The 24,518-nt window shown below is 31.6% G+C and overlaps 1 protein-coding gene across 3 annotated transcripts; it reads right to left on the bottom strand.

Moving 5' to 3' along the window:
• Window positions 1–11,562: 11,562 nt before the first annotated feature.
• On the bottom strand, window positions 11,563–23,579 carry LOC139485926 (uncharacterized). Of its 3 annotated transcripts, XM_071270599.1 has the most exons (6): window positions 23,208–23,491; window positions 20,571–20,649; window positions 18,394–18,686; window positions 16,931–17,152; window positions 15,097–15,160; window positions 11,563–13,147 (listed from the first exon to the last, which is right to left on the bottom strand). In XM_071270599.1, the coding sequence occupies exons 3-6, from the start codon at window positions 18,664–18,666 to the stop codon at window positions 11,637–11,639; spliced, it is 2,070 nt and encodes a 689-aa protein (XP_071126700.1). In that variant the 5' UTR covers window positions 18,667–18,686; window positions 20,571–20,649; window positions 23,208–23,491; the 3' UTR covers window positions 11,563–11,636. The 3 variants fall into 3 exon arrangements, with proteins under 3 accessions (XP_071126700.1, XP_071126699.1, XP_071126698.1); XM_071270598.1 differs by lacking the exon at window positions 20,571–20,649 and having other exon boundaries at window positions 22,934–23,579; XM_071270597.1 differs by lacking the exon at window positions 20,571–20,649 and having other exon boundaries at window positions 23,212–23,574.
• Between the last annotated feature and the right edge of the window lie 939 nt (window positions 23,580–24,518).

Genomic DNA, 24,518 nt, shown 5'->3' with positions numbered 1-24,518 from the left:
AAAAGTGCACGATAGTTTCATCACTTTAGAAATCACAGCTTCCATATTGCCATAATGCCATAATGGTTGACAAACATTTCTTAAATTGTCCATTTTACAATTTAGAAATTAGTATGATGCAAGAGTGCTAAATCATTTAGACAAAAAAAAAAAGCAAACAGGGATTGCGTTAGTGGAACAACAACCCATCCAAAGAGCAGAAATCAGCCAAAGGCCACTAATGGATATTTGGGGCACGAGGTTGGCCCTCAAACATGTTAAATAAACGTGTATACTTTTTCAGCGAAATGAATACCATACTAAAATTCCGAAAGATCCAATGCACCGAGTTTAGTTTGCCGTATATAATGTTGAAACTATAAACATAAAGAGTCATTCGAAAAGTTAAACAATTATTTAACAGAAGAATGAAACATAACAAATACATATAATGTCAACCCTAAAGTGCTGACTACTAGGCTGATGGAACGTAAATAGATAAGTTTGGTAATACAAACTACTTTCGGAAAGTAAAACGAAAATACGTTTACATAGATCAACAATGAACATTATTACAAAATAGTATACTGTTTTTTCTTTCATAAAATTAAAATCGCAATACGCAAAAGATATGATTTCAGCTTTCCAATTTTGAACTTTCCAATTCTAAGTAGCAACATTCCAGCAGCACCTGCATACGGGGTATATATCTCCCAACTGATACGATATTCACGTGCTTGCACTTCCTATCATGATTTTCTTTCTTGATAGAGGGATGCTGCCCACAAGGAATCTATCAAACCAAGAGTTCCAAATGGTGAAGTTGAAATCATCTCTTGGAAATTTTACGAGTTGGTAAACCGTTATGGTATAAACGTTTCACAAATGATATCGGATATGTTCTTTACGTCGTAACTACAGTCCCCTTCCCTTTCATGAATGTGACCTACCGAATTAGACTATTTACCGGATTTGTTATCACATAAGGTAGCACTCCACAGTTAGAAAATAAAATAAAAAATGAGCCACAAAATGTTTGATCATCTCCTATTTCTGGATTTCTAATACATTAACCTTACTGTTTGTGTTGTACATGCATATGTATGTAATCAGTATCTTACATAGATTTGATTTTCAAAAGTTAAAAGGGTGAAAATTAATTCCTTTTATGTGTATCCATAGCAACATTCTGCATTTATTTACCATAAAATATTGCAAAAAGGGGGGTGAACATGTCATATATCCCCCCAAAATTTGGATCAAACTAGAATTTCAATGACTTTGAGTGATACCTTTTTCAAAGCTGTTGTCATTCATCTTCCTAATGATCAAATAATCTTTCGCCTCATTTTTTCGTAAAATCCAATCACAAAGTTCGTGCGATAAAAAGTTGGAACAAAACATTACAATAATTGCTGGACCAATATATGGTACGGACATGCAAATACGGACGGTGTCATACAGAAAACAGCCTATATTACATACAATGCATAACATTGATGTTCATAAAAACCCAATACAAAGGCTATTTTAATACTCAGCTATCCAAAAATGAATTTTATTGTAAATGTACACAATTAGCCAGGTACTCACATAAAAAACGGATGTTACTTAGGTACTTGCACTTGATATTCTTACATTAAAACTGATGTTAGACAGTTTTTGGAAATAGTTTTTAGATAAAGAAATGTATCTCCAGCATTTAGAGATCTGATTTTAGGTAAAGGTTATGACTTTGAAATAATACATCACTGTGGTTTATTAATCGTCGAAATGTGCATCTGGTGCATAAAATATGTATTTCTACTATTAATACAATTTTTCTGTTCCTTTTATAACATACATCATTTTAGACGGATATGTGCATCTTTGTGTATGAAGTCGATATGCACATTGTTTTATTGCATTATTCTATTTACATAAACCACATCCGGGAAGCGATGATCCATGAAAAAAGAACTGCACAATTAATGAACGTAAAGGGAGTTCAAATACTAAGGACATGTATTTCCTCAATGTTATGATGATGCAAAAATGTGTAACACATTGTGTGTGTGAATTTTTGAATGTAGAAGTAAGTTGAATAACCTCTATGATAAGTTTAAATACACCCGACGACCGCCTTAACTTACTTTTTAAAAGCTTCGTCATTCATTCTGCGAAAATCAAAACGAATTGTAGTACTACTTCTCAATATACATAACGCGACAAAAAAGAGTCACACAATGTACCTATGTATCTATTGATGAAGATTCAAGTTGAATGACCTCTCTGAAAGGACTGAAATAACAAAGATCCATAAATATTAAGGCGAGAATATGTTGTTTGTCGTCATGATGATAAAGTTGTCGGGTCTTGTTGTCTTTCTGTTTCTTTTTATGTGTAAACATTATAGAATTTGAGATATCACTCAATTCTTAGTATAATCATCGAAAGCTAGTGCCTTGTGGGCAAAACATAAGTTATATCTCTTATATATCACCAATTTAAGGCAAAAGATGCGGTATATTCTTCTAAGATAAATAAGCTAAAATTAAACTGAATTTCAACATAATTAGGCTTCTAGTGAAATGTAATACAAAAATCTAGAAATCTCAAGTTCAGACCACTATAAGATTAAGAATACCCTAACGGGAAATATTTCTAGAAATGTATGTAAAGCTATGTTGTGTGCCATACTCACTGATCATATCTATCTTCTGATACATATCAAAACATACTGAAGACCCTCTTGCACTGTGAAAGCTTCAAGTGCTTCATTAGAAACCAAAGTCTGATTATAGTTAAGTTCATAAAATGTTCTTACAAGGATTTCCAACACTCAAAGACAAGTTTAATGCTCAAATTAGTTATAGTTCTGTAATGTTGTGTATTGAAACTAATTATTGCGTCTATCAATATTTAGCAAAACGCGATTTTTATTACGACAACCAGATATGCAAACTTGGACGGACCGAAAAGGGATTGCATTCACCTTAGCGTGTGAAGTATGAAGCAGTTAATCGAAATTACTTTTTACGCCGATTCCTAAAATCTTATCTTTATTTTAAAACCAAGAAGACCAAAATTAATAGGCAAGTTAGTGAGCAATCTAAACGCCAATCAAATGTAGGACTTGATAGCCAAAATATGTGTTTATTCTTTTCAAGTTCATTCAAGTTTTATGTCTAGATATTTCGTAAAATTAAAATGTCCTGTTTTTCCTGATCGGAATCCAAATCACTTTTGACATCAGCTTTTAGCAATCAATGCCCTTGAAATCATGATATTTATTTGAAATTATGCATAACAGATGGCAAAGGCACGTTTGTTTCATTACAGAACATAGAAATTGATTGATTTTGGCTAACTGATGCACGGATATGCATATGATCGTATAGAAAAAAATGCCTTGAATGACCGTCTACATGTCTTTTTCAGGTGTTCATTAAAATGTATATACCTTTTTTGTTTCTTTTTAAGTTCCTTCCAACTAAATATTAAAGAAAGTTTAACAGCAGCATAAAGCAAAACAATATAACATTTGTTATTCTAATTTTGTGTAATTTTACCAGTGGGAGACAAAAAAGCTATTGACACCTATTCCATTTTAATTCACATGAGAAAAATTAAAAATCCAATTGAATGAAATTGAGAATGGAAATGGGGAATGTGCCAAAGAGACAACAACCCGACCATAGAAAAAAACAACAGCAGAAGGTCACCAACAGGTCTTAAATGATAGCGAGAAATTCCCGCACCCGGAGGCGTCCTTCAACTGGCCCCTAAACAAATATATACTAGTTCAGTGATAATGAACGCCATACTAATTTCCAAATTGTACACAAGAAACTAAAATTAAAATAATACAAGACTAACAAAGACCAGAGGCTCCTGACTTGGGACAGGCGCAAAAATGCGGCGGGGTTAAACATGTTTGTGAGATCTCAACCCTCCTCCTATACCTCTAGCCAATGTAGAAAAGTAAACGCATAACAATACGCACATTAAAATTCAGTTCAAGAGAAGACCGAGTCTGATGTCAGAAGATGTAACCAAAGAAAATAAACAAAATGACAATAATACATAAATAACAGCAGACTACTAGCAGTTAACTGACATGCCAGCTCCAGACTTCAATTAAACTGACTGAAAGATTATGATTTCATTATCATTGATCTTTATTTGTTGATTATTTGAATGGGATAACAGTTTTGAGAAGATACTTTTAGAAAATTTGAACGAACGAACGAAAACAAGGATATATAGTACTGTTAGTAACTGTTTTGGTAAATTAACTTAAATTGTTTATGTTTCAAACGTGCCTCTCCGATTGATAATGTGGAACAAATCTGGCTTGCAAACGAATTGAAAAAGAAGACGTAATATCTTAGGGCTGTGCCTCTTACAATGTTGCAAAGATAACGGTCTTCAACTTCGTACTTCATTTAACTTCCAAAGTTATTCGAGCCCAATTATAACTCTTTATGGACAGATAGAGACGGAACGCACATATGGCGCATCACATTATAACCTTGACATCGTTTGTAAGTTTTTACTACTTGTTGCCCGAAATTCATTGTATATGCAGACTGTCTTAGTGACAACAAATTTTTTATAGATACCATGATTGGAAGTTTGTATTTGCGCCATGCGTGCTTTTGTCTTCAAAAGACTCATCAGTGATCCTCGAATAAAAAAAGTAAACACAGTCAAAAAAACAACGAAGTTAAAGAGCATTGATGACCAAAATTTCTGAAAAGTTTTGCCAATCATAGCTAAGGTAATATGTTCCTGAGGTAGAAAAGGGTAAGTATTTCAATTTTCAACATTCATGTGCACCTGTTTCTTAAAATAACAGCATGCTATGAAGCATCAAATGCACAACAATATAGTTCAGTCTCATCGTGGGACAAATAACCGCAATAAAAGAGCTTATCCTATGATTATGGTTTAAACATATGTGCATTGTTGTTCAGCTTACATCACTTTATAAATTTAGTTTTTCTATACGTTTTTGATGCACCAACTGTAATGTCATTCCACTTGTTAAATGAGGTCCTACTTACTAAAAAAAACCAATAATATTATAATAAAAGCGAAACCATAAAACTGTTTTGGAAATTGATAAGATCAATGAACTTAAACCATGTCACCAATACCAACCACAATCACTAAATAATTAAATGTTAAAAAACAATCAAGATCGTTATTCTTACCAATGGTTGTGTATGACAGTCTTTAATCAACTCCCAACTTAATCACAGCTAATGTGTGCGTAAAATACCTCAGATACTTCAAAAGTACTTCTACCATTAGGGGTGGATCCTGGATAATAAAATGGGTGCAACTTAATAAAAGAAAAAAAAATATCCCCTAGTGTAGCGAGACTTAAATCAATTTTGACAATTTCAGTGTGTCAAAATATGAAATAAATAGTGTTTCTCATTCCTACAACTAGAAAATCAGATATTTTATGATATTTTGGGTGCAATGTAAATCTTAAATCAGCGTTTAAAGTCAAATCAGATAATGTCTTTTTTTTCCTGTAAATTCTGCCAAAAATAGAACTTATTTTAGAATATTCAGATAAATAAATGAATGCAAGGTATTAATATAATATTCCATCATCATTTTGATTGATACTTTAATAAGAATAGGTGTTAACTTTTCATATACTTACCTTTGCTACCTAAGATAAGTCGTTCCTAACCTTTCGATATCATCACTACACTGTTAAAGGAGGTACATGTTTGACAAATAAAGATAAAATCAAATTCGGCATTGTTAAAAAGCGGTATAAGTTTATTTCTTAAGGATGTTCGCTACTCTGTTTAAAAATTACAAGCTTTTTAAAAGACCATTATGAATTGATAGTATATATATAGAAACAATAAAAGGAGAAAAAAATGGAGGGTCCATGTGCTTGTTTTCAAGATATAAGCCAAAGAAAATTTGGCGAGAAATAGTTCTCTCTAGATTTTTGATACATTGAACATTGGCACCTTTTTGGTTTCAAAAACTATGAAAAATAACAAGGATTTAATAAGATTTTGAAATATGGCCCTTTGAACTTCATGGAATAAAATTATGAAAAGAAAAGTAGGGGTTAGTGGGCAAATATTTTTACTGGCAATACACGAATAAAACCAGAGGATTCCGAAAATCTGGTAAAAATTCCAAAAATAGAGGAGCAAACATCCTTTAGACTATTTCCTGTCCATTATTTCTCTGCTTATTAAGATATGATCTTTATCAAATTTTCCTCACTGGTAAAAAAATGATGAATTTACATATAGGGTGAGCGACCTGTTAATAAACGGAAGAAAAATATATAAGTTGAACGACCTGTAAATGTACACAATTAGCCAGGTACTCACATAAAAAACGGATGTTACTTAGGTACTTGCACTTGATATTCTTATATTGAAATCTGATGTTAGACAGTTTTTGGAAATAATTTTTAAGTAAAGAAATGTATCTCCGATCCATCATTCAAAGGTCTGATTTTAGCTATAGGTGATGAATTTGAAATAATACATCACTGTGGAAACATTAATTGTTGAAATGTGTATCTGGTGCATAATTTTTTTTTTTTTTACTGTTTCTTTTATAACATACATCATATTAGACGGATATGTGCATCTTTGTGTATAAAGTCGATATACACTTTGCTTTGTTACATAACTTTGTTTACTTCTATTCAAATTACTCAATATGTATCACAATAATGGTATGTAAAAGAAGAAATAGTTGCTATACTAAACGATTGACTGAGACCTGGTTCAAGAAATTTCATTACGGTTAAGTTCAAAGCGGCAATTCAACTAAACAAAATTTACGATACATATAAGATTGAAGTTAAATATATTGAAATGCATGGTCAATATCAGTTAAAACATGATCTTTGTATTACAGATGATTGAATAAGAAATGTATACTTTTTGTTTTAATTATTTACATAAACCACATTCCGGAAGCGATGATCCATGAAAACCTTCAACAAGAACTGCACAATTACTAAACCTAAAGGGAGTTCAAATACTAAGGACATGTATTTCCTCAATGTTATGATGATGCAAAAATGTATAACATTCACAATTGTGTGTGTGAATTTATGAATGTAGAAGTAAGTTGAATGACCTCGATGATAAGTTTAAATACACCGACGACCGCCTTAAGTTCAAAGCGGCAATTCAACTAAACAAAATTTACGATACATATAAGATTGAAGTTAAATAAATTGAAATGCATGGTCAATAAAAAGTAAAAACACAACAATACTGAACTCCGAGGAAAATTCAAAAAGGAAAGTCACAAATCAAATGGCAAAATCAAAAGTTCAAACACATCAAACGAATGGATAACAACTGTCATATTCCTGACTTGGTACAGGCATTTTCTTATGTAGAAAATGGTGGATTGAACCTGGTTTTAAAGCTAGCTAAACCTCTCACTTGTATGACAGTCGCATCAAATTCCATTATATTGACAACGATGTGTGAACAAAACAAACAAAAACAATAGGTAAAAATGTCACAAATAGGGTTAAATAGTCTACTTCGGTAGGTCACATTCGTGAAAAGGGAACGGGATTGTAGTTACGACATATGGAACATATCCGATATCATCTGTGAAACGGATATTCCATAACGGTCAACCAACTCGTGATGGCGTCCGTAAAATTTACAAAGTGATGATTTCAACTTCACCATTTGGAACTCTTGGTTTAAAAATGAAAATTCACAATTGGGAAGCTGAAATCATCTCTTTTGTCGTAAAGTTTTATTTTCAACCGACCCTCATAGTCAATTTCTAGATATAATTTATAATGAAATGGCAAAATCAAAAGCTCAAACACATCAAACGAATGGATAACAACTGTCATAGTCCTGACTCGGTACAGGCATTTTCTTATGTAGAAAATGGTAGATTGAACCTGGTTTTATAGCTAGCTAAACCTCTCACTTGTATGACTTGTATTAAAGATCCTTCCCACGAAATTTTAATATCAGTTAAAACATGAACTTTGTGTTACAGATGAATGAATAAGAAATGCATACTTTTTGTTTTAATTATTTACATAAACCACATCCCGGAAGCGATGATCCATGAAAACATTCAATAAGAACTGCACAATTACTGAACCTAAAGGGAGTTCAAATACTAAGGACATGTATTTCCTCAATGTTATGATGATGGAAAAATGTGTAACACATTGTGTGTGTGAATTTATGAATGAAGAAGTAAGTTGAATAACCTCTATGATAGGTTTAATTTTACCTGACACCGCCTTATCTACTTTAAAAAAGCTTCGTCATTCATTCCGCGAAAACCAAAATGAAATGTTGCACTACTTCCTAATGCCTTATGAGAAAAAGTAATATTTCTTATATATCATCAATAGGCTATTTGCCATTTCCCGTAATTGACCCTGTAATTAGAGATCCCTAATTTTGTTGTCTCCCTTATGACGGACATTATTTTTTATTTACAATGGAGAGCTAACAAACAAAGCAAATTTACTTGTGCGTAATGTGAGCAATCTATAAGGGTTTTAAATCTTTTAATATTACATTAATTTGTGTTTTAGCTAAATAAATTTGACACAAGAAATTATTTTTCATGAAAAATTAGTTATACCGCCGATACATCACTTTCAATTCATCATGCTTTGCATTGGCAAAAGGGAATCTTATCCGGTATGGAACCACTCTACGATTGACAAAGGGAAGTAATTTGTTCAAAAAGTGTGTAATAATAGATTCAAATCGGTAATTGGCAAATGGACTATTTGTGGCCAAAGATACGGTATATTCTTACAAGATAAATAAGCTATAATTAAACTGAATTTCAACAAAATTAGGCTTCTAGTGAAATGTAAGACAAGATAAGCTCCAGCTCTAGAATTCTCAAGTTCAGACCACAATAAGATTATAAATACCCTAACAGGGAATATTTCTAGAAATATAGTGTAGGATGATGCATGTATATCGATTTAAACTACGTTTTGGGCTATACGCATTGTTCATATCTATCTTTTGATACATGCCAAAAACATACTGAAGACCCTCTTGCACTGTGAAAGCTGCAAGTTCTTCATTAGAAACCAAAGTCTGTTCAAGTTCATTCAAGTTTTATGTCTAGATATTTAGTGAAATTAAAATGTCCTGTTCTTCCTAATCGGAATCCAAATCACTTTTGACATCAGCTTTAGCAATCAATGCTTTTAACTCATGATATATATGAAATTATGCATAATAGATGGCATAGGCACGTTTGTTTCAGTACAGAACATAGTTAGTGATTGATTCTGGCTATCTGATACCTTATACATGTTATATTTGGACTGATGCACAGATATGCAAATGATAACATATAAAAAAAAAATGCCTTGAATGACCGGCTGCGTGTTTTTTTCGTTTTTTTTTATTGAAATGTATTTACTTTTTTTGTTTCTTCCCACGAAATTTAAAAGCTGCTTTAACAGCAGCATAAAGCAAAACAATATAACATTTATTATTCTACTTTTGTGGAATTTTACCACAAAGAGACAAAAAAGCTATTGACACCATGCCACCTTTTCCATTTTAATTTACATGAGAAAAATTAAAAATCCAATTGAAGAATAATATTTTTTCATTGATCTTTATTTGCTGATTATTTGAAGGACAGGTTTAGTAACAGAGTGCATGGCTCAGATAAGATTAGACAACATGAATGTGTAAATGAGGTACACAAATAGATGGGTGCGATTACATATCATTCAGTATCAATGGACGTTGTTTTTGTTCAAATAATTCATAATATAAATGTTGATGTGCCAGTTGTAATAAAGCTTTATATTTAGGATTATCAACTTATTATGAATGATTTGAAAAGAAGGCGAGACGTTTCAGCCTGTGCGCTTTTTTTAAAACTGTAAAAATAAGTGCAGATAAATGGTAGATTGTCCTCTATAGTAATATGTAAATAATGCATGATATGATGAAGATAACATTGTTAGTACTAACTTTTAAGTTTCTAAATGATGTAATAACAACTTATAAGTGTCAAAAAACGTAAAATTAAACACAGGTTATAGATAGTCTTATATTCTATTGTTAACATTGTTACCGAGTTTTGTTTGATAAATGCAAATACTCTGATTTGTTTATACATTTAATTAAACAAAACAAATTTTGAAATCAATCAAAATCAATTTTCAGTGAGAGGTTTTAACTCCTTGCTTATACATACATTTGGTATACATCGAAATTAAATTTATTAGGAAATAGTATTACCATGCAAATTTTTATATGGTTTAAAATTAATGTGAAATATATTAACACATAAATATATATATGTCATGGTCCTATAACGTAAGCACTACTATTTAAATGACAAATAAAGGCAACAGTAGTATACAGCTGTTCGAAATTCATAAATGGATTGAAAAAAAAAATCCGGGTCACAAACTAAAACTGAGGGACACGTATCAAATATAAGAGAACTACGCCACAACAGAAACACTACATTAAAATGAAACACACACAGAAACGAACTGTAATATAACAACAGGCATTTTCCTGACTTGGTACAGGACATTTTAAGAAAAAAAAATGGTGGGTTGAACCTGGTTTTGTGACATGCCAAACCTCCCGCTTTAATAGCAATGTTAAATATAACATTAAAATGACAGCATTACATGACAGGACTACAACACAAATAAATGGGAGAAAATATAGGACAGAGAAACATCGATCTGAAAACCGCGAAATCTCACAACTGTTTCTATAAAGCTATCTACACACTTTTTCTCTGTTTCTTCATCCACTGATTCACTGTTGTAATACCTATAGAACATTTAACATCACAATCTGTAATAAGCTTTATTATTGGAAAATAATTATTTGAAGGACTCGCTAGTTAGTACAGTAGGGAAATTCTTGAAGGATTGAAAATTATACTTAATTGAAACACAGAAGTTAATAAGATGTCATCCATACGTTGAAATAGCAATCAGAATTATAATAATTATCTCATGGGAAATTGAAAGGACATTTTATTTATATCTTGTATGCAATTGCTATTTAAACAACAATGTGTCACCAGTACACAGATGCCCCACTCGCACTATCATTTTCTATGTTAAGTTGACCGTAAAATTGGGTTCAGAACTCTAATTTGGCATTAAAATTAGAAAGATCAAATCATAAGGAACATGTATACTAAGTTTCAGGTTGATTGGACTTCAACTTCATCAAAAACTACCTCGACCAAAAACTTTAACCTGAAGCAGGACAGACGAACGAACGAACGGACGAACGGACGGACGGACGGACGAACAGACGCACGGACGCACAGACTAGAAATCATAATGCACCTCTACTATTGTAGGTGGGGCATAAAAATAGATAAATGAAAAAGGTGCGTTGCATATGATATTTGTAAAAGTAAAATCACAAAAATACTGAACTCAATTCAAAAAGGAAAGTTCCTTATCAAATGGCAAAATCAAACACATAACAACTCTTATGTCCAATAATAGGCTACGTAAAATCTTTAAATTAAATTCGATTAACCATACATCTGCGACTGAATATTCCCAACAATTTCTGATACTAGGAGGTTTTAAAAGATTTTAATCTATTTATTTTACATTCGAATTGTTTTCAACCAAAATTGAAGATAACATGTCAACTACATATGTAAATCTCATCTAAACTACGAATAGCATCTTCCTCGGTAATTGAATTCCATTCTTTAGGAATAATATTTGCAGAAGTCCGAAAGAACTGCCGTAGTTCATCCTTCCTGTTGCATATGAGCCATTTCCAATACTTAAATTCACCAGCAACTACGGCAGGAAGGATTTCCCAATTAATTATGGGCTGGTCATTATTCGAACATTTCGGAGGATTGTCTTCATTTATTAGTTTAAAAGATCTATCCGGTGATCTGATTAGGCTATTGCAATTTTCCAACATGATAGTATTACTATCGTCCTTTATAGATCCGTAAGCAACCAGAGGTCTATGTTGGATACATTTATGTTTATTTTCATGTGTAATATGTTCTATATCACTATACTGACATGGTTCGTGACAAAATGGACAACATTCAATACAACCCCAAAGACATTCTATTATATAATTATATGGGTCCACTCTCCATTTAACGTCATTAGCGGTAGTGTTTTTGAAATTTGCAATGATTTCGCTTTTCATGCTCTCTAAATTTGAAGCTACAATGTCAATGAATTCTTTCACGAAGTCATTTCTAAGGGACTGAAATTCACCAAGATCTTTCGACGAAAGAGGCAGCGATTTTAAATTTTGCAAAAAACATTTTGCCCAGTCAGATAAATCATTTATTTCACCTTTTCTATGTTTTGTTGATGTTATTATTATTGCCAACTTAAGTTCATCAAAAATCTTTTCGACTTCCATTTTAGCAATCTTTGCGTACACATGCAGCTTATTCGGACTTTTCTTAACAAAAATTTTCTGGTCTGTAAATGATACAAGCCATTTTTTGGCAAATTCATTGGGATCAAAAATAAATTTTATAATATTGCTGACGTCAGTAGAATCAAACTCAATCATCATCTGTTTCAATACAAATGATTTCTGGCAATCAAACGTGAATGTAATAATAAATTGTTGTATTTTAAAAGGCATCAAAGTTGATACATGCCAGCAAACCTTTTTTGAAATTAAACATTTGAAATCCTTTGCATAACTTGTCATTTTGTCTCTCTCAGATGCTGTTCCTATTTCATGAGTTGTACTCCACGGGATAATATGAAAATCTTGAATGCGCTCTTTCTTTAATTGTAATAGTTTATCGTTTGCATTATTTAATACGATTTTGCTTTTCTCATTTAGACCTGATATAATACGTTCATTTGCATGTCCTGTTTTTAAAACCGATTTCCTTAATTTCTCGTTATATTTGTCAACAATAGTTTGCAATTCAGCATTAATTTCTTTAATCTTTAAAGAAAGTGTTTCAGGGGATTCGCATTTCATAATTTCACATGAAACTGTGCGTAATAAGGTTTCTTGAATCATTGCATACTGATTCCATTGGAAGTTCCGTAGCATAGTTCTGGGATCGACTGTGAATGAAGGTTCTTTGGAAAAATCTCGAAAAGGCTTTTGCCGAAGAATCGAAACTGATCTTGATCTCCAACGCATTTCAGAACCTGTGAAAAAAACAATACACTATCAGTACAAGACACACTCATAAATCTGAACTGTTAATCTATAGCTCCTCTTTTTTCTGTACTTACACAACCTTGGCTTGAAATATCTGACTTTTAGTTTTCAAAATAAAGGTCAAGCAAAAGAAAACCGCCCCGGCGTCATGAAATATACTGAGTAAATGTTGATCTATGAGTTTCAATGTCCCTCTGGTATTTGGCGCCCCTCTTTTTCAAACACAAGAGTCTTACCCATTTAGGCAAACAGAATAAAGAATACAAAAAGAAAATCCATCTATTTTAGCAGAAAAACGACCACCAATGGATCGTCAACACGATGAGAAAATCCTGCACACGAAAGCGTACTTCAGTTGGCCCCTTTACACTAACATATACATGTTTAGCAAAATTGATGCTACAGTAAAACTCCGAAACAAACGATGCGTTGAACTAATAAATTTAAGTCCTTCTAATAATTAACCAATAACTTTACCGAAAAATGAACCTAACAATGATATATAATGTCAACATAAAGGTGCTGACTACTAGGCTTGTGAACCTTAAATCTTCAAGCTTGGTAACACAGACTACCTTAAAAATACATACGAAAACACGTTGACGTAGAACAACAATAAACAAGTAAAACACAAAAATGTTTTTTTATATCAAAAGATTAAAAGTGCCATTAGCAGGATTTAGTCTATATTTAACAGGTTGATGGTTTACCGAAAATGAAGTTTATGTACTCATGTATTGTTAAAATGGAAATCGGGTCTTTCGATAAAACAGATTGGCCGAGTTTTAGTTAAATTTTTTTACAGTTTACATTTTCCTTGGTTAGGTTCGATAATGTGAAAGTAGAGACATAAATTGGACAAGATATTTGACCGCCAAATCTTGAGAAATGCTTTTGTTAGCAAACAAGAGAACAGTTACTATCGATTGCAAACAAGCATAGCAGGAACTAAACGCACGTTAACACCGTGTTGACATATTTCGTTTGTTTACTTGAATTTCCCAGTTTTCAAATGTAAGAACGTTGCTGTAATTATGATTAAGAGATCACGATGTTTACTTAAGTCCGTTTCTTCTGTGACAACGGTTGTTTACTGCAAATTTCGTTTTTCTATCAGTTGCGTGCACTTTTTATTTTCAAAGTAAATATGACCATTTTAGTCTATAATAGGAAAGCCACAACCATGATTCATCTTATTGGTATTTTTTTCTAAACTCCATCTTTTTCTAATGCAATACGTGTTTATGTTTATAGTCATCAAAGGTACCAGGATTAAAATGTAGTACGCCAGACGCGCGTTTCGTCTTCATCAGACTCATCAGTGACGCTCTTATCAAAATATTTTTAAAGCCAAACTAGTACAAAGTTGAAGAGCATTGTAGATCCTAAATTCCAAAAAGTTGTGCCAAAAACGGCTAAGGTAATCTATGCATGGGATAAGAAAATCCTTAGTTTTTCGAAAAATTCAAAGTTTTGTGAACAGGTTTATAAAAATGACAACATTATTGAGATTCATGTCACCACCGAAGTGATGACTACTGGGCTGGTGATACCCTCGGGGACGAAACGTCCACCAGCAGTGGCATCGACCCAGTGGTGTAAATAGTTATCAAAGGTACCAGGATTATAATTTAGTACGCCAGACGCGCGTTTCGTCTTCATAAGACTCATCAGTGACGCTCATATCAAAATATTTTTAAAGCCAAACTAGTACAAAGTTGAAGAGCATTGAAGATCCTAAGTTCTAAAAAGTTGTGCCAAATACGGCTAAGGTAATCTATGCCTGGGATAAGAAAATCTTTAGTTTTTCGAAAAATTCCAAGTTTTGTGAACAGGAAATTTATAAAAATGACCACATTATTGATATTCATGTTTAAATATGCATTATGAGTTTTTTAATGAAAAATGGAAACACATTCATTCAATTCTTACAAACCTTTGCATATGGTTTCTGTAACGTTCCCTCCAACTCTAGATTTGAATTCGTCTCTTGTTTTGTCCTGTAAAACATTAAAGGTTCATTTTTTTGTTGTGCATGCAGAATTTATCTCCATTTCTAAATGTTTCGTATAATAAAGATAAAATCAACGTTTTTAAAAAAAATAAACATATATATTAAAAGAATGAAAGAAAGAACGATTTTTTTACAGTCTATCTGGCGTCGCAATCAAGGGGTGACATCTTTAAACGAAAGAAACATCTTCATTTTTCACAACTTAACACCAGTAGGTTAGTGGGCTAAGTAAATAATGAAATTTTAGTATTTTTCATTATGATAACTTATTCAATACATATCACAGTATCTCTTATAACAACATTTTTTTTTCTTAAAATGTCCTGTACCAAGTCAAGAATGTGGCAACTTTTATCAATAGTCCATTTATGTGTATTTAGGCATTTTTAGTTGTTGCACTTCATTGTTTTTATTGTTTCGTTGTTTTCCTCTTTTTAAGTTTTCAACCCAGATTTCTTTTCTCTCATCGATTTATTACTTTTATCCTGCAATTGGGTATCCTACTATACAGATACAGCCCTACAGATATCGCTATGCTGTATCTGTATACTATACAGATATCGCTTTAAAGCTCCGCCCACTGCCGGACTGAGTATTGTTTGAACCTGTGTGACCTCAGAATGTGTATTCCAGTTGCATTCCAATGACGATGACAATTGTCGATTTCAAAACTTGAATGTGTATGATTGTGTTACAAAATCGACCATGTCAATTTCAGCATGCATGTTTATTGAATTTCAAGTCTGAAGCGTAGGACAACTCGTACACTTCTGTTTCAAATTTGACAATGTTTTGTTATTTGTTTTTACTGTTCAAATTAGTTGTTATGTTAAAATAGATAATTATTCACCTTGAGCGATGTATTATTATTGACCATTCGAGATTCTTTTTTTGCGAGCCCGTCTTCAGCGTAATGTGTGATTTTGATATTACTACGCGGGCCTCAAGGGATTACAAATCGAAAATAAATACTAAATATGTTAGTTTTTGTGTCTTTTAAAACACAAACAATATACAGAATTAATTGCAGGATAAAGAAAATAACTGTTTAGTGTCTTTAAATATCAGCTGTATTTGTACTCGGCTCGAAACAGGTGTAGTAGCTCGCTAAAAGCTCGCATACACCTTGTTTCCTAGCCTCGTACAAATACAGCTAATATTTAAAGACACTAAACAGTTATTGTCTATATAAACAGCGGTATACTACTACTGTCTTTATTTACAGTTTGTTCTTTTTTTTTGCTCACAAACTACCAAACAATATGTCGACATTATTTAAACCAAAATTTATCCAATTATTGTTATATCTCAACGAGAAACTTGACAAAAAGGCCTGTTTATCTTGATTTTTCATATACCTAGAGCAAAACACATGTAGGATCTGAAGGGAATTAATAATATCGCTTACAGGTTAAAAGTTAACTCTGCGATTCGAACTTTTTTCACTTTATTCTTAATAATAGCGATTATACCGAGAAAAAATGGAAACGATATCTGTAAACCGTTTGTTCATTCATGTTTTTGTGTTTTATTCATACATATATCAATTTGTTTTTGTTTTAGATTAAACAAATGTGTGTGTTACATTTTAATGTTGTGTCGTTGTTCTCCTCTAATATTTAATGCGTTTCCCTCAGTTTTAGTTTGTTACCCCGATTTTGTTTTTTGTCCATATATTTATGAATTTTGAACAGCGGTATACTACTGTTGCCTTTATTTATACATAATGAAACGTCTTAAGCATGGGAAAACTTACAATTTCATGCCCTAATAAAATTTCATTCATGGTTTCCCCGATATATTTGTTGTCCTTATTTCCCACTTTGATATCGTCAACTAGTGGTTGTCTGTCTGTTTCCTTCTTGGTAACATTGACTTTATTGTCGTTTCCTATAATGAGGGCATTTGCTGATGGATTGTGTATCTCAACTTTTATGTACTGGTTGACAGTTTGAATCAAGTTGGTGCCGACTTCGGTCTACAAATTTCAATATATATATTTTTCAATCACTCATATTTCCTTTTCACTAGCTAGTTTAATAAAAAATAAACGATTAAAAAGCCTTCTATAATAAGGATAATGGTTTTGACTAGACTCCAGATTGAAAAATTTTCTTTTCGTCATCTTTTTGAAAACTTTTATTGTTAAAAGAGATGGCGTATGTCTGTTTGTCTAATCAATTAATGTACATGCAAGATATCGTAATTGGTAGCAACATTAATATGTTTGAGGGAATTTCCTGTTTTCATTTTAGTCAAATTTCATTTTGCTTCAATTAAGAAAAATAAATGCGTCCTTTCCGATTTTTTGCCTACGTGGTCTCCCAGAATAATGAAAGCTTCGAGTGATAGGGGTTATTTATTCGATTTCTGTGTTTTCAAGAACAGGATCAAAAACTAGTCTGCTTTTAGTCAGATAAATGTGTCCTTCTAAGGTGACAAGTGTGCATACTGTTAATTTGTAAACTACTTAGATGAACATGTCGATCTAGAAAAAGCACAAATAATATTAGAATCGTATCAACACAGTCTCGTCCTAAATGTTATTTTGATGTGCGGTCACCTCAATAATCATCAGTATCTTTTAAGACAATTCATAAATGTCTGTTTTGTTGGATACAGATAAATGAAAGCTTTCAAGATTCTGAAAATATAATTAACAGATTTTAATCGACTACAAGCGAAGCATCTGAATAGTTCGGAAAGTACCTTTGTAAATAGTTGTAAAAGATTACTGAACTACTCTAAATGGCTATAGATCAGTTTTTTATATGAGGTGTCCAGATAATGTTCTGTATTCAGTTAAAAGTTTAATTTTCCAGTGATAATATTACAATTATGAATTTAAAACCTTCCTCCTTCATACATATTTCTAGGATTTTCTTCTTTGTATTGCGTTTTACTGTTTAAATGTCTACCATACAGAAAACTCTGATTCCTTATCCGGTTTTGGCTGTACTTTTTGTCGTCCTTTGTGGTTTATAGCTCTTTATCCTTATAATACGCTTGGATTTTTCAAATGTTTTGGCCTCGAGCATTTTTGAAGAGACATTGACTGTCAAAATGCGCATCTGGTACAGAAAAAAATGTACCGTTTAAGTAATCAATACATCTTATAAGAAACATTATGGTTGTTTAATTTAGATTGATATTTCCGTTGATGATTTTTAATGAGTTAGCTGCAAAGTGCAGTTTTGCATAGTTTTTATTTAAACTTACTATTTGTGTGTTCTTTTCACCAACAATATCAGATTCTGGTTTTGGCGAGTCACGCATATCATCATTTGAAACTGCTCCTTCATTTTGGCTATCGACTCTTTGAGTTTTGGACATGTATGTGTTCTGTGACTTATTTCTATCGTCAGTACTTATTTCTTTAAAAGAATGGTCTAGCGTAGAGGTTTTGCTATCAATGTTTATTAATTGAATATCAAGATGATCTTTTGAGTTGAATTTCATACAAGATATAAAACCTTGCACACAGTTTCCCATGATTATACGTGTGCTTTTTACTGCAATTATAAAACATAGCAAGTAAAAGTGATAATTTGTAAAATTTGTTGTGAATAGTACGCTATTATAAGACATTGGACTTTTATTTGACATTGTTTATATAATATTATATTGTAATTTTAATTATAGTAAATGAATCATACTAGAATATTCTAGATGGATAGTGAAAGTAATTATGTATATTTATGTTAAGAAAGTGTTGGCAAATTCCGAAATTTACCCTGTTACTTAAAATAGATTATCATTTCTCTACTTAATTATAGTTTGTTCTAGATTTATAATGTTCTTATGAATTTAGTATATAAGTAACGGGTTTTTATGGATAATTATCATTGTAAAAATAGTAGTAACAGAAGTATAAAGGTATTATCAGTTGAACTAGAAAGAAAAAGGCGGATTATTCCAATGTGGTATTTATATTAACTGTACATATTGTTAATAACTGTTAGTTATTGGATTAAAGATATCAAAGGATTCCGTGTTAGTCTGATTTCGCCACACATTGGTGAACAATCATATAAACAAGAAGAATGGATTATTGATAACAATAAAAACTAAAATAGAAATAAGAACAAACATTCAGAGAGATGACAACGTTATAATGTACAAGTATTGCCTTCATCAAAACTTAAAATGATAACATAACAGATTATAAAACCATGATCTTTTTTTCGCAAAGGACAACAAACTGCTGGTATCATTATACTTATATTTACTTGAGGTTTGAATGTGGATGTTTCTGCTCTTTGATATGCCCGTGTCTGTAGTGAAGTTTTAAATTTCACTGAATGTTATTTATGAGTATTGGTTAATTATTAAGTCAAGGATCTGCAATATTACCATTACTTTTCTTCATTTGTTTTATGATTTGGTATGAAAAAAGCGACTGATAACTTATTACACACGGGATAGCATGTCATAATTTTTACAGTAAAGTTATTCATAAAGTTCAGAACAATTACTTTGGAGTTCATTTTGTCCTTTTGTAGCCTGAAGACGAAGAATATCTGTATGTAATTTGGAATAATTTTATTAACAATTCTGTACCTATATTTTTCTCATTCATTTCCTTTTGGCTACTAGTATTCATGACAAAACAAAAAACAGATTATTTGTTTTTTAAATGAAAAGATTGAATCAAAGTTCGAGTTGATGCCTACATAGTTATATCAGTATATAATATATATTAGATGTAACGCGAATGTCTTTATTTTAAAATGTCACATTGCTAATGACTTTTCTTGATGCACCCTCACCAGCAGCGCTCAGATCAAAACAATTCTAAGCCGTGGATGTACAAAAACGTTAAAACGTGAGAAGTTTATGACTACGTTTCTAAAGGAAAAGAAAATATTATCTTTGGTCAACCTTGTCCATGTGAGTAACATCTTTGTTAAAAAAAATAATTCTGAAATTCTGATGTGAGAATTCAAAAACATGTGTTATTCATTATGTAAAATAAACTGTAAAATTTGTAAATATTATTTTAGTTTAAATTCATGTTTTCAAAAAATGATCGTATTTGTATTTTTGCTTCTCTCGGTCGTAATGGTTTTTATATAAACCGGATGAGCTCCTTACAAGTTTTATCGTACTAAATTATAATCGAATGGAAACTTAAAACGATTAAATTGTATCATAATTTTCATAATTTATCAGATAGTTTATATTTTGACTTCCTTTACTCTTTATTTTTATTTCGGATTAATCTTGAATAATATTATCACCAAAAAGATTAAAATGATACTGATCTATTGAGTGATTCAAACGTTTCGTCTTGAGTAGACATGCACCAATTATAAATTAGTGTTGCTGTAAGACGTCATGATCTTTTAATCTTATTATATTTTCAATACCTACAACGAGACCAAAGTCATACTCACCTGCAATGAGTGGGGTTCAAACTAAGAACCTCAGTACTGAAAGGCTGGTGAACCAGAAAATTCAAGTTAAAGATAAATGCTTATTCAATTAAAGCTTGAAACACAACGAATTTGAGTATCCACAATAGCATAAGTAAAACAATTAACGAGATATACCCAATTTAAAAATATAGATAAATAAGAAAAATCGTCTTTGGAAATGACACGCTAACACCAGTACACATTGGTTTATAAAATTAAATTTCCTTATAGGGACAACTTATTACAGATATGAGTCACGTCACCAACTTAAGCATTTTATAGCTGACTATGCGGTATGGGCTTTGCTCATTGTTTAAGGCCGTGCGGTGACCTATAGTTGTTAATGTCTGTGTCATTTTGGTCTCTTGTGGACAGTTGTCTCATTGGCAATCATACCACATCTTCTTTTTTATATTAACTTGTAATAGTATGATATGAGTAGTGATTTATTTTTTATTAAACATTTAAAACAAAAATGATGAATGAAAGATGATTGTCAAATGAATTACACTTCAACAGCCATTGATCGTCACATAATATCTGCATACTTTAATTAAATTCTTAGTATCTGTTTTTCAAATATACACGTTATGTTCTTTGTAACATATTTGTGTATTTTCATAGTGATTTAGACTATAACACAATGTTGACTGTCGTACCCCTATTTTTCACATTTTTACCTATTTCGTCTGTTTGTTTTGTTCACATATCATTGTCAGAATAATGGAATTCGATGCGACTGCCATACAAGTGAGAGGTTAAGCTAGGTTAACAAACAGGTTTAATCCACCATTTTCTACACTAGATAAAATTGAGAATGGAAATGGGGAATGTGTCAAAGAGACAACAACCCGACCAAATAAAAAAACAGCAGCAGAGGGTCACCAACAGGTCTTCAATGTAGCGAGAAATTCCCGCACCCGGAGGCGTCCTTCAGCTGGCCCCTTAACAAATATATACTAGTCCAGTGATAATGAACGCCATACTAATTTCCAAATTGTACACAAGAAACTAAAATTAAAATAATACAAGACTAACAAAGGCCAGAGGCTCCTGACTTGGGACAGGCGCAAAAATGCGGCGGGGTTAAACATGTTTGTGAGATCTCAACCCTCCCCCTATACTATCTAACCAATGTAGAAAAGTAAACGCATAACAATACGCACATTAAAATTCAGATCAAGAGAAGTCCGAGTCTGATGACCAAAGGAAATAAACAAAATGACAATAATACATAAATAACAACAGACTACTAGCAGTTAACTGACATGCCAGCTCCAGACTTCAATTAAACTGACCAAAAGATTATGATTTCATCATATGAACATCAGGTACAATCCTTCCCGTTAGGGGTTTAGTATCATACCATCATAATATATACGAGAAGAACATAACCCGTGTCATGCCAACAACTGTTTTTAGAATAAATGTGTTTAGTTCCGATGCAAAGACCTTATCAGTGACTCAATATTAACGCCAAAATATGCAATCATTAATGACTTGACAACAGTATCGTAATTATATCCCTTCTTAATAAGTCTATTCAAAGGTTTTGTAAGTTTCTGAGATGAATACTGACACCTTTGTGCTTTATAAAGAATATTTCCATAAAAAAATTGGATGTGAAACACCTGAACGTATTAGAAGTCTGCATGTTGAGTTATATTTACGAATGATGTCTTTATACCGATGATAAAATTTAGTAAATGTTTTGACTAGTTTGTGATATCAAAAACCCTGGTGTAATAATTTTTCAGTAATACATAAATTTCTCTCGTTAAAATCTAAAACATTGTTACATACACGAGCGAATCGTACAAGTTGAGATATATAAACACCGTAAGATGGTGACAAGGGAACGTCACCATCTAAAAACGGATAATTAACGATAGGAAATGAAAAATCATTCCTTTTATCATAAATTTTAGTATTCAGCCTTCCATTAGTGATATAGATATCAAGATCGAGAAAAGGGCAGTGGTCATTGTTAGTATTAGCTTTATTTAAAGTAAGTTCAACAGGATAAATTTCATTAATATACATACTGAAGTCGTCATTATTGAGAGCATGCTTGTTCGAAGTCAGGTTCATGATAGTTGTTTTCCATTAGTTTGATGTGCATGTTTGAGCTTTTGATTTTGACATTTTATTTGGAACTTTTCTTTTTGAATTTTCCTCAGAGTTCAGTATTTTTGAAATTTTATTTTGTACATGTATATTTATCAAAATGTATAAAACAACAGTATGTCAAGCGAATAAACGTGGAGTTGGATACAAAATACTTAAATAACTAACATTTATAGATTACACATATGGCTATGCATGATATGATGTTTACTTACATCATGTGATATTCTTCATCTACAAATAGGTGTAAAATCTACGGCAGGATGTATTGTCACTTATAAATTTAGGAAGTATTTTATCCTGATTATATTTTCGTCAAACTGGTTTTGTTAAACTATCATTGTTGGTTCAAACTGGAATGATAATAGCACAAAAGATGTTGAAAGTGGTGTCATCTGTTCAGGTGAAATCCAAACGTTTTATCGTGAGTAGACTAGCGTAAATTAAAACTCGGTTTTCTAAACAACATTTGTTAAACCGAAGTCATACGCACCTGCAATGTTAGGAATTCCAAAAAAAAAAACTTCCAATCTGATAAGCAGTTGAGGTGAACTATTTAGTCCAAACAACCATCGAACACATTGTTTTGGTAAATGCTAATCCAAGTAGGAACAGACTTTAGTTTAGGCTGAACAGTTGGACAGATACAAAAAAAAAATCTATCTGCAGAAATATACACAACTTAAAAAGTAAGGCAAATAGAAAAATTTTTCCTCATGCATGTATCTTAAAATATGTCCTGTATGTAGGTTTATATATTATATATTATCGATAAACATGATGTTTCAAACAACCAGGATAATATAATTACTCTCACAAGTTCAAGTGTTGTTAATATTTGAAGGTTATTTTCGTACTAACAATTCAAGTTTGAATTCGTGTTAATCATTGAAATTGAAATATCCGTACAATTTAATAAAATCCTGTCAAAAGGCCAGCAAAAACTTATAAAATTAACTTCACGGAAGTATTTATGTCAACTATTGTTTTTAATAATACATATAAAATATATAATTCTTTCGCTAATTATTGGAAAAGACCATATGCTAATTCAGTTAACCGAATATTTTATAAACGCGTATCATTAGTTAGGAATGAAATCTTTATTAAGAAATAACCATAGGGATATAGCTGCATTCACAGCTTTATAAAGAAGCCAACTCCATAGTTGACAGTAAGCTATAAAAATCCCTAATATGATTTTTTTTAAATTCCATCCGGTTCTTACTTTTGCTAAAAAAATTTAAATAAAATGAATAAATAACCAAGTGTTTCAGACTTTTACTGTTTTCAATAAATATGTGGCAGCAATCAAAAATTTGATAAATAACTTGATATTGATATTTTATAAGAAATTAAACTAATATGTTATATTATACTTATCCACCAAGAGAAATAATACGGTGAACATAATATATTGTATATTTTGTAATTATTTGGTATATCTTATGACTGATAAAAGAATTTACAACTGCTAGTTTGATTGTGGAGTTATCCATTCAAATTTAACAAAAATGTGAAATTTTATCAACATGTTAGATATAAGGGATAAATTAAAACGTAAGTCTCATTATTTTCTGTCAATTGTTTATGTAAATTACGACATCATATAAAGTTTAGGCTAAATTTAAAAAAAAATGTTTCAAAGAGTTACATAACCAATTTTCTACAAACTGGCACATTAACTGTTTCCTTTAAAATAAACATCTTACAGATAGAAGCATGACAAAATGTTTTGAATTTTCCCGAAGAGTTGAGCTTTATATTTTTATATATGGGGCATAGGTATTGCCATTTACA

The sequence above is a fragment of the Mytilus edulis genome, chromosome 8 (assembly GCF_963676685.1).
Source record: "Mytilus edulis chromosome 8, xbMytEdul2.2, whole genome shotgun sequence".
Taxonomy (NCBI): Eukaryota; Metazoa; Mollusca; class Bivalvia; order Mytilida; family Mytilidae; genus Mytilus; species Mytilus edulis.
The sequence above is the reverse complement of the archived record's forward strand: the minus strand, read 5'-3'. Positions and strand labels throughout refer to the sequence as shown.

Excerpts from the sequence above, each read along its gene's own strand:
- LOC139485926 (XM_071270598.1), bottom strand. The coding sequence starts at position 18,666 with ATGGGAAACTGTGTGCAAGGTTTTATATCTTGTATGAAATTCAACTCA. Across the intron at positions 17,153-18,393 it reads GTGAAAAGAACACACAAATA|ACCGAAGTCGGCACCAACTT; the intron begins GTAAGTTTAAAT and ends TGAAATTTGTAG. Across the intron at positions 13,148-15,096 it reads TACAGAAACCATATGCAAAG|GTTCTGAAATGCGTTGGAGA; the intron begins GTTTGTAAGAAT and ends TTTTTTTCACAG.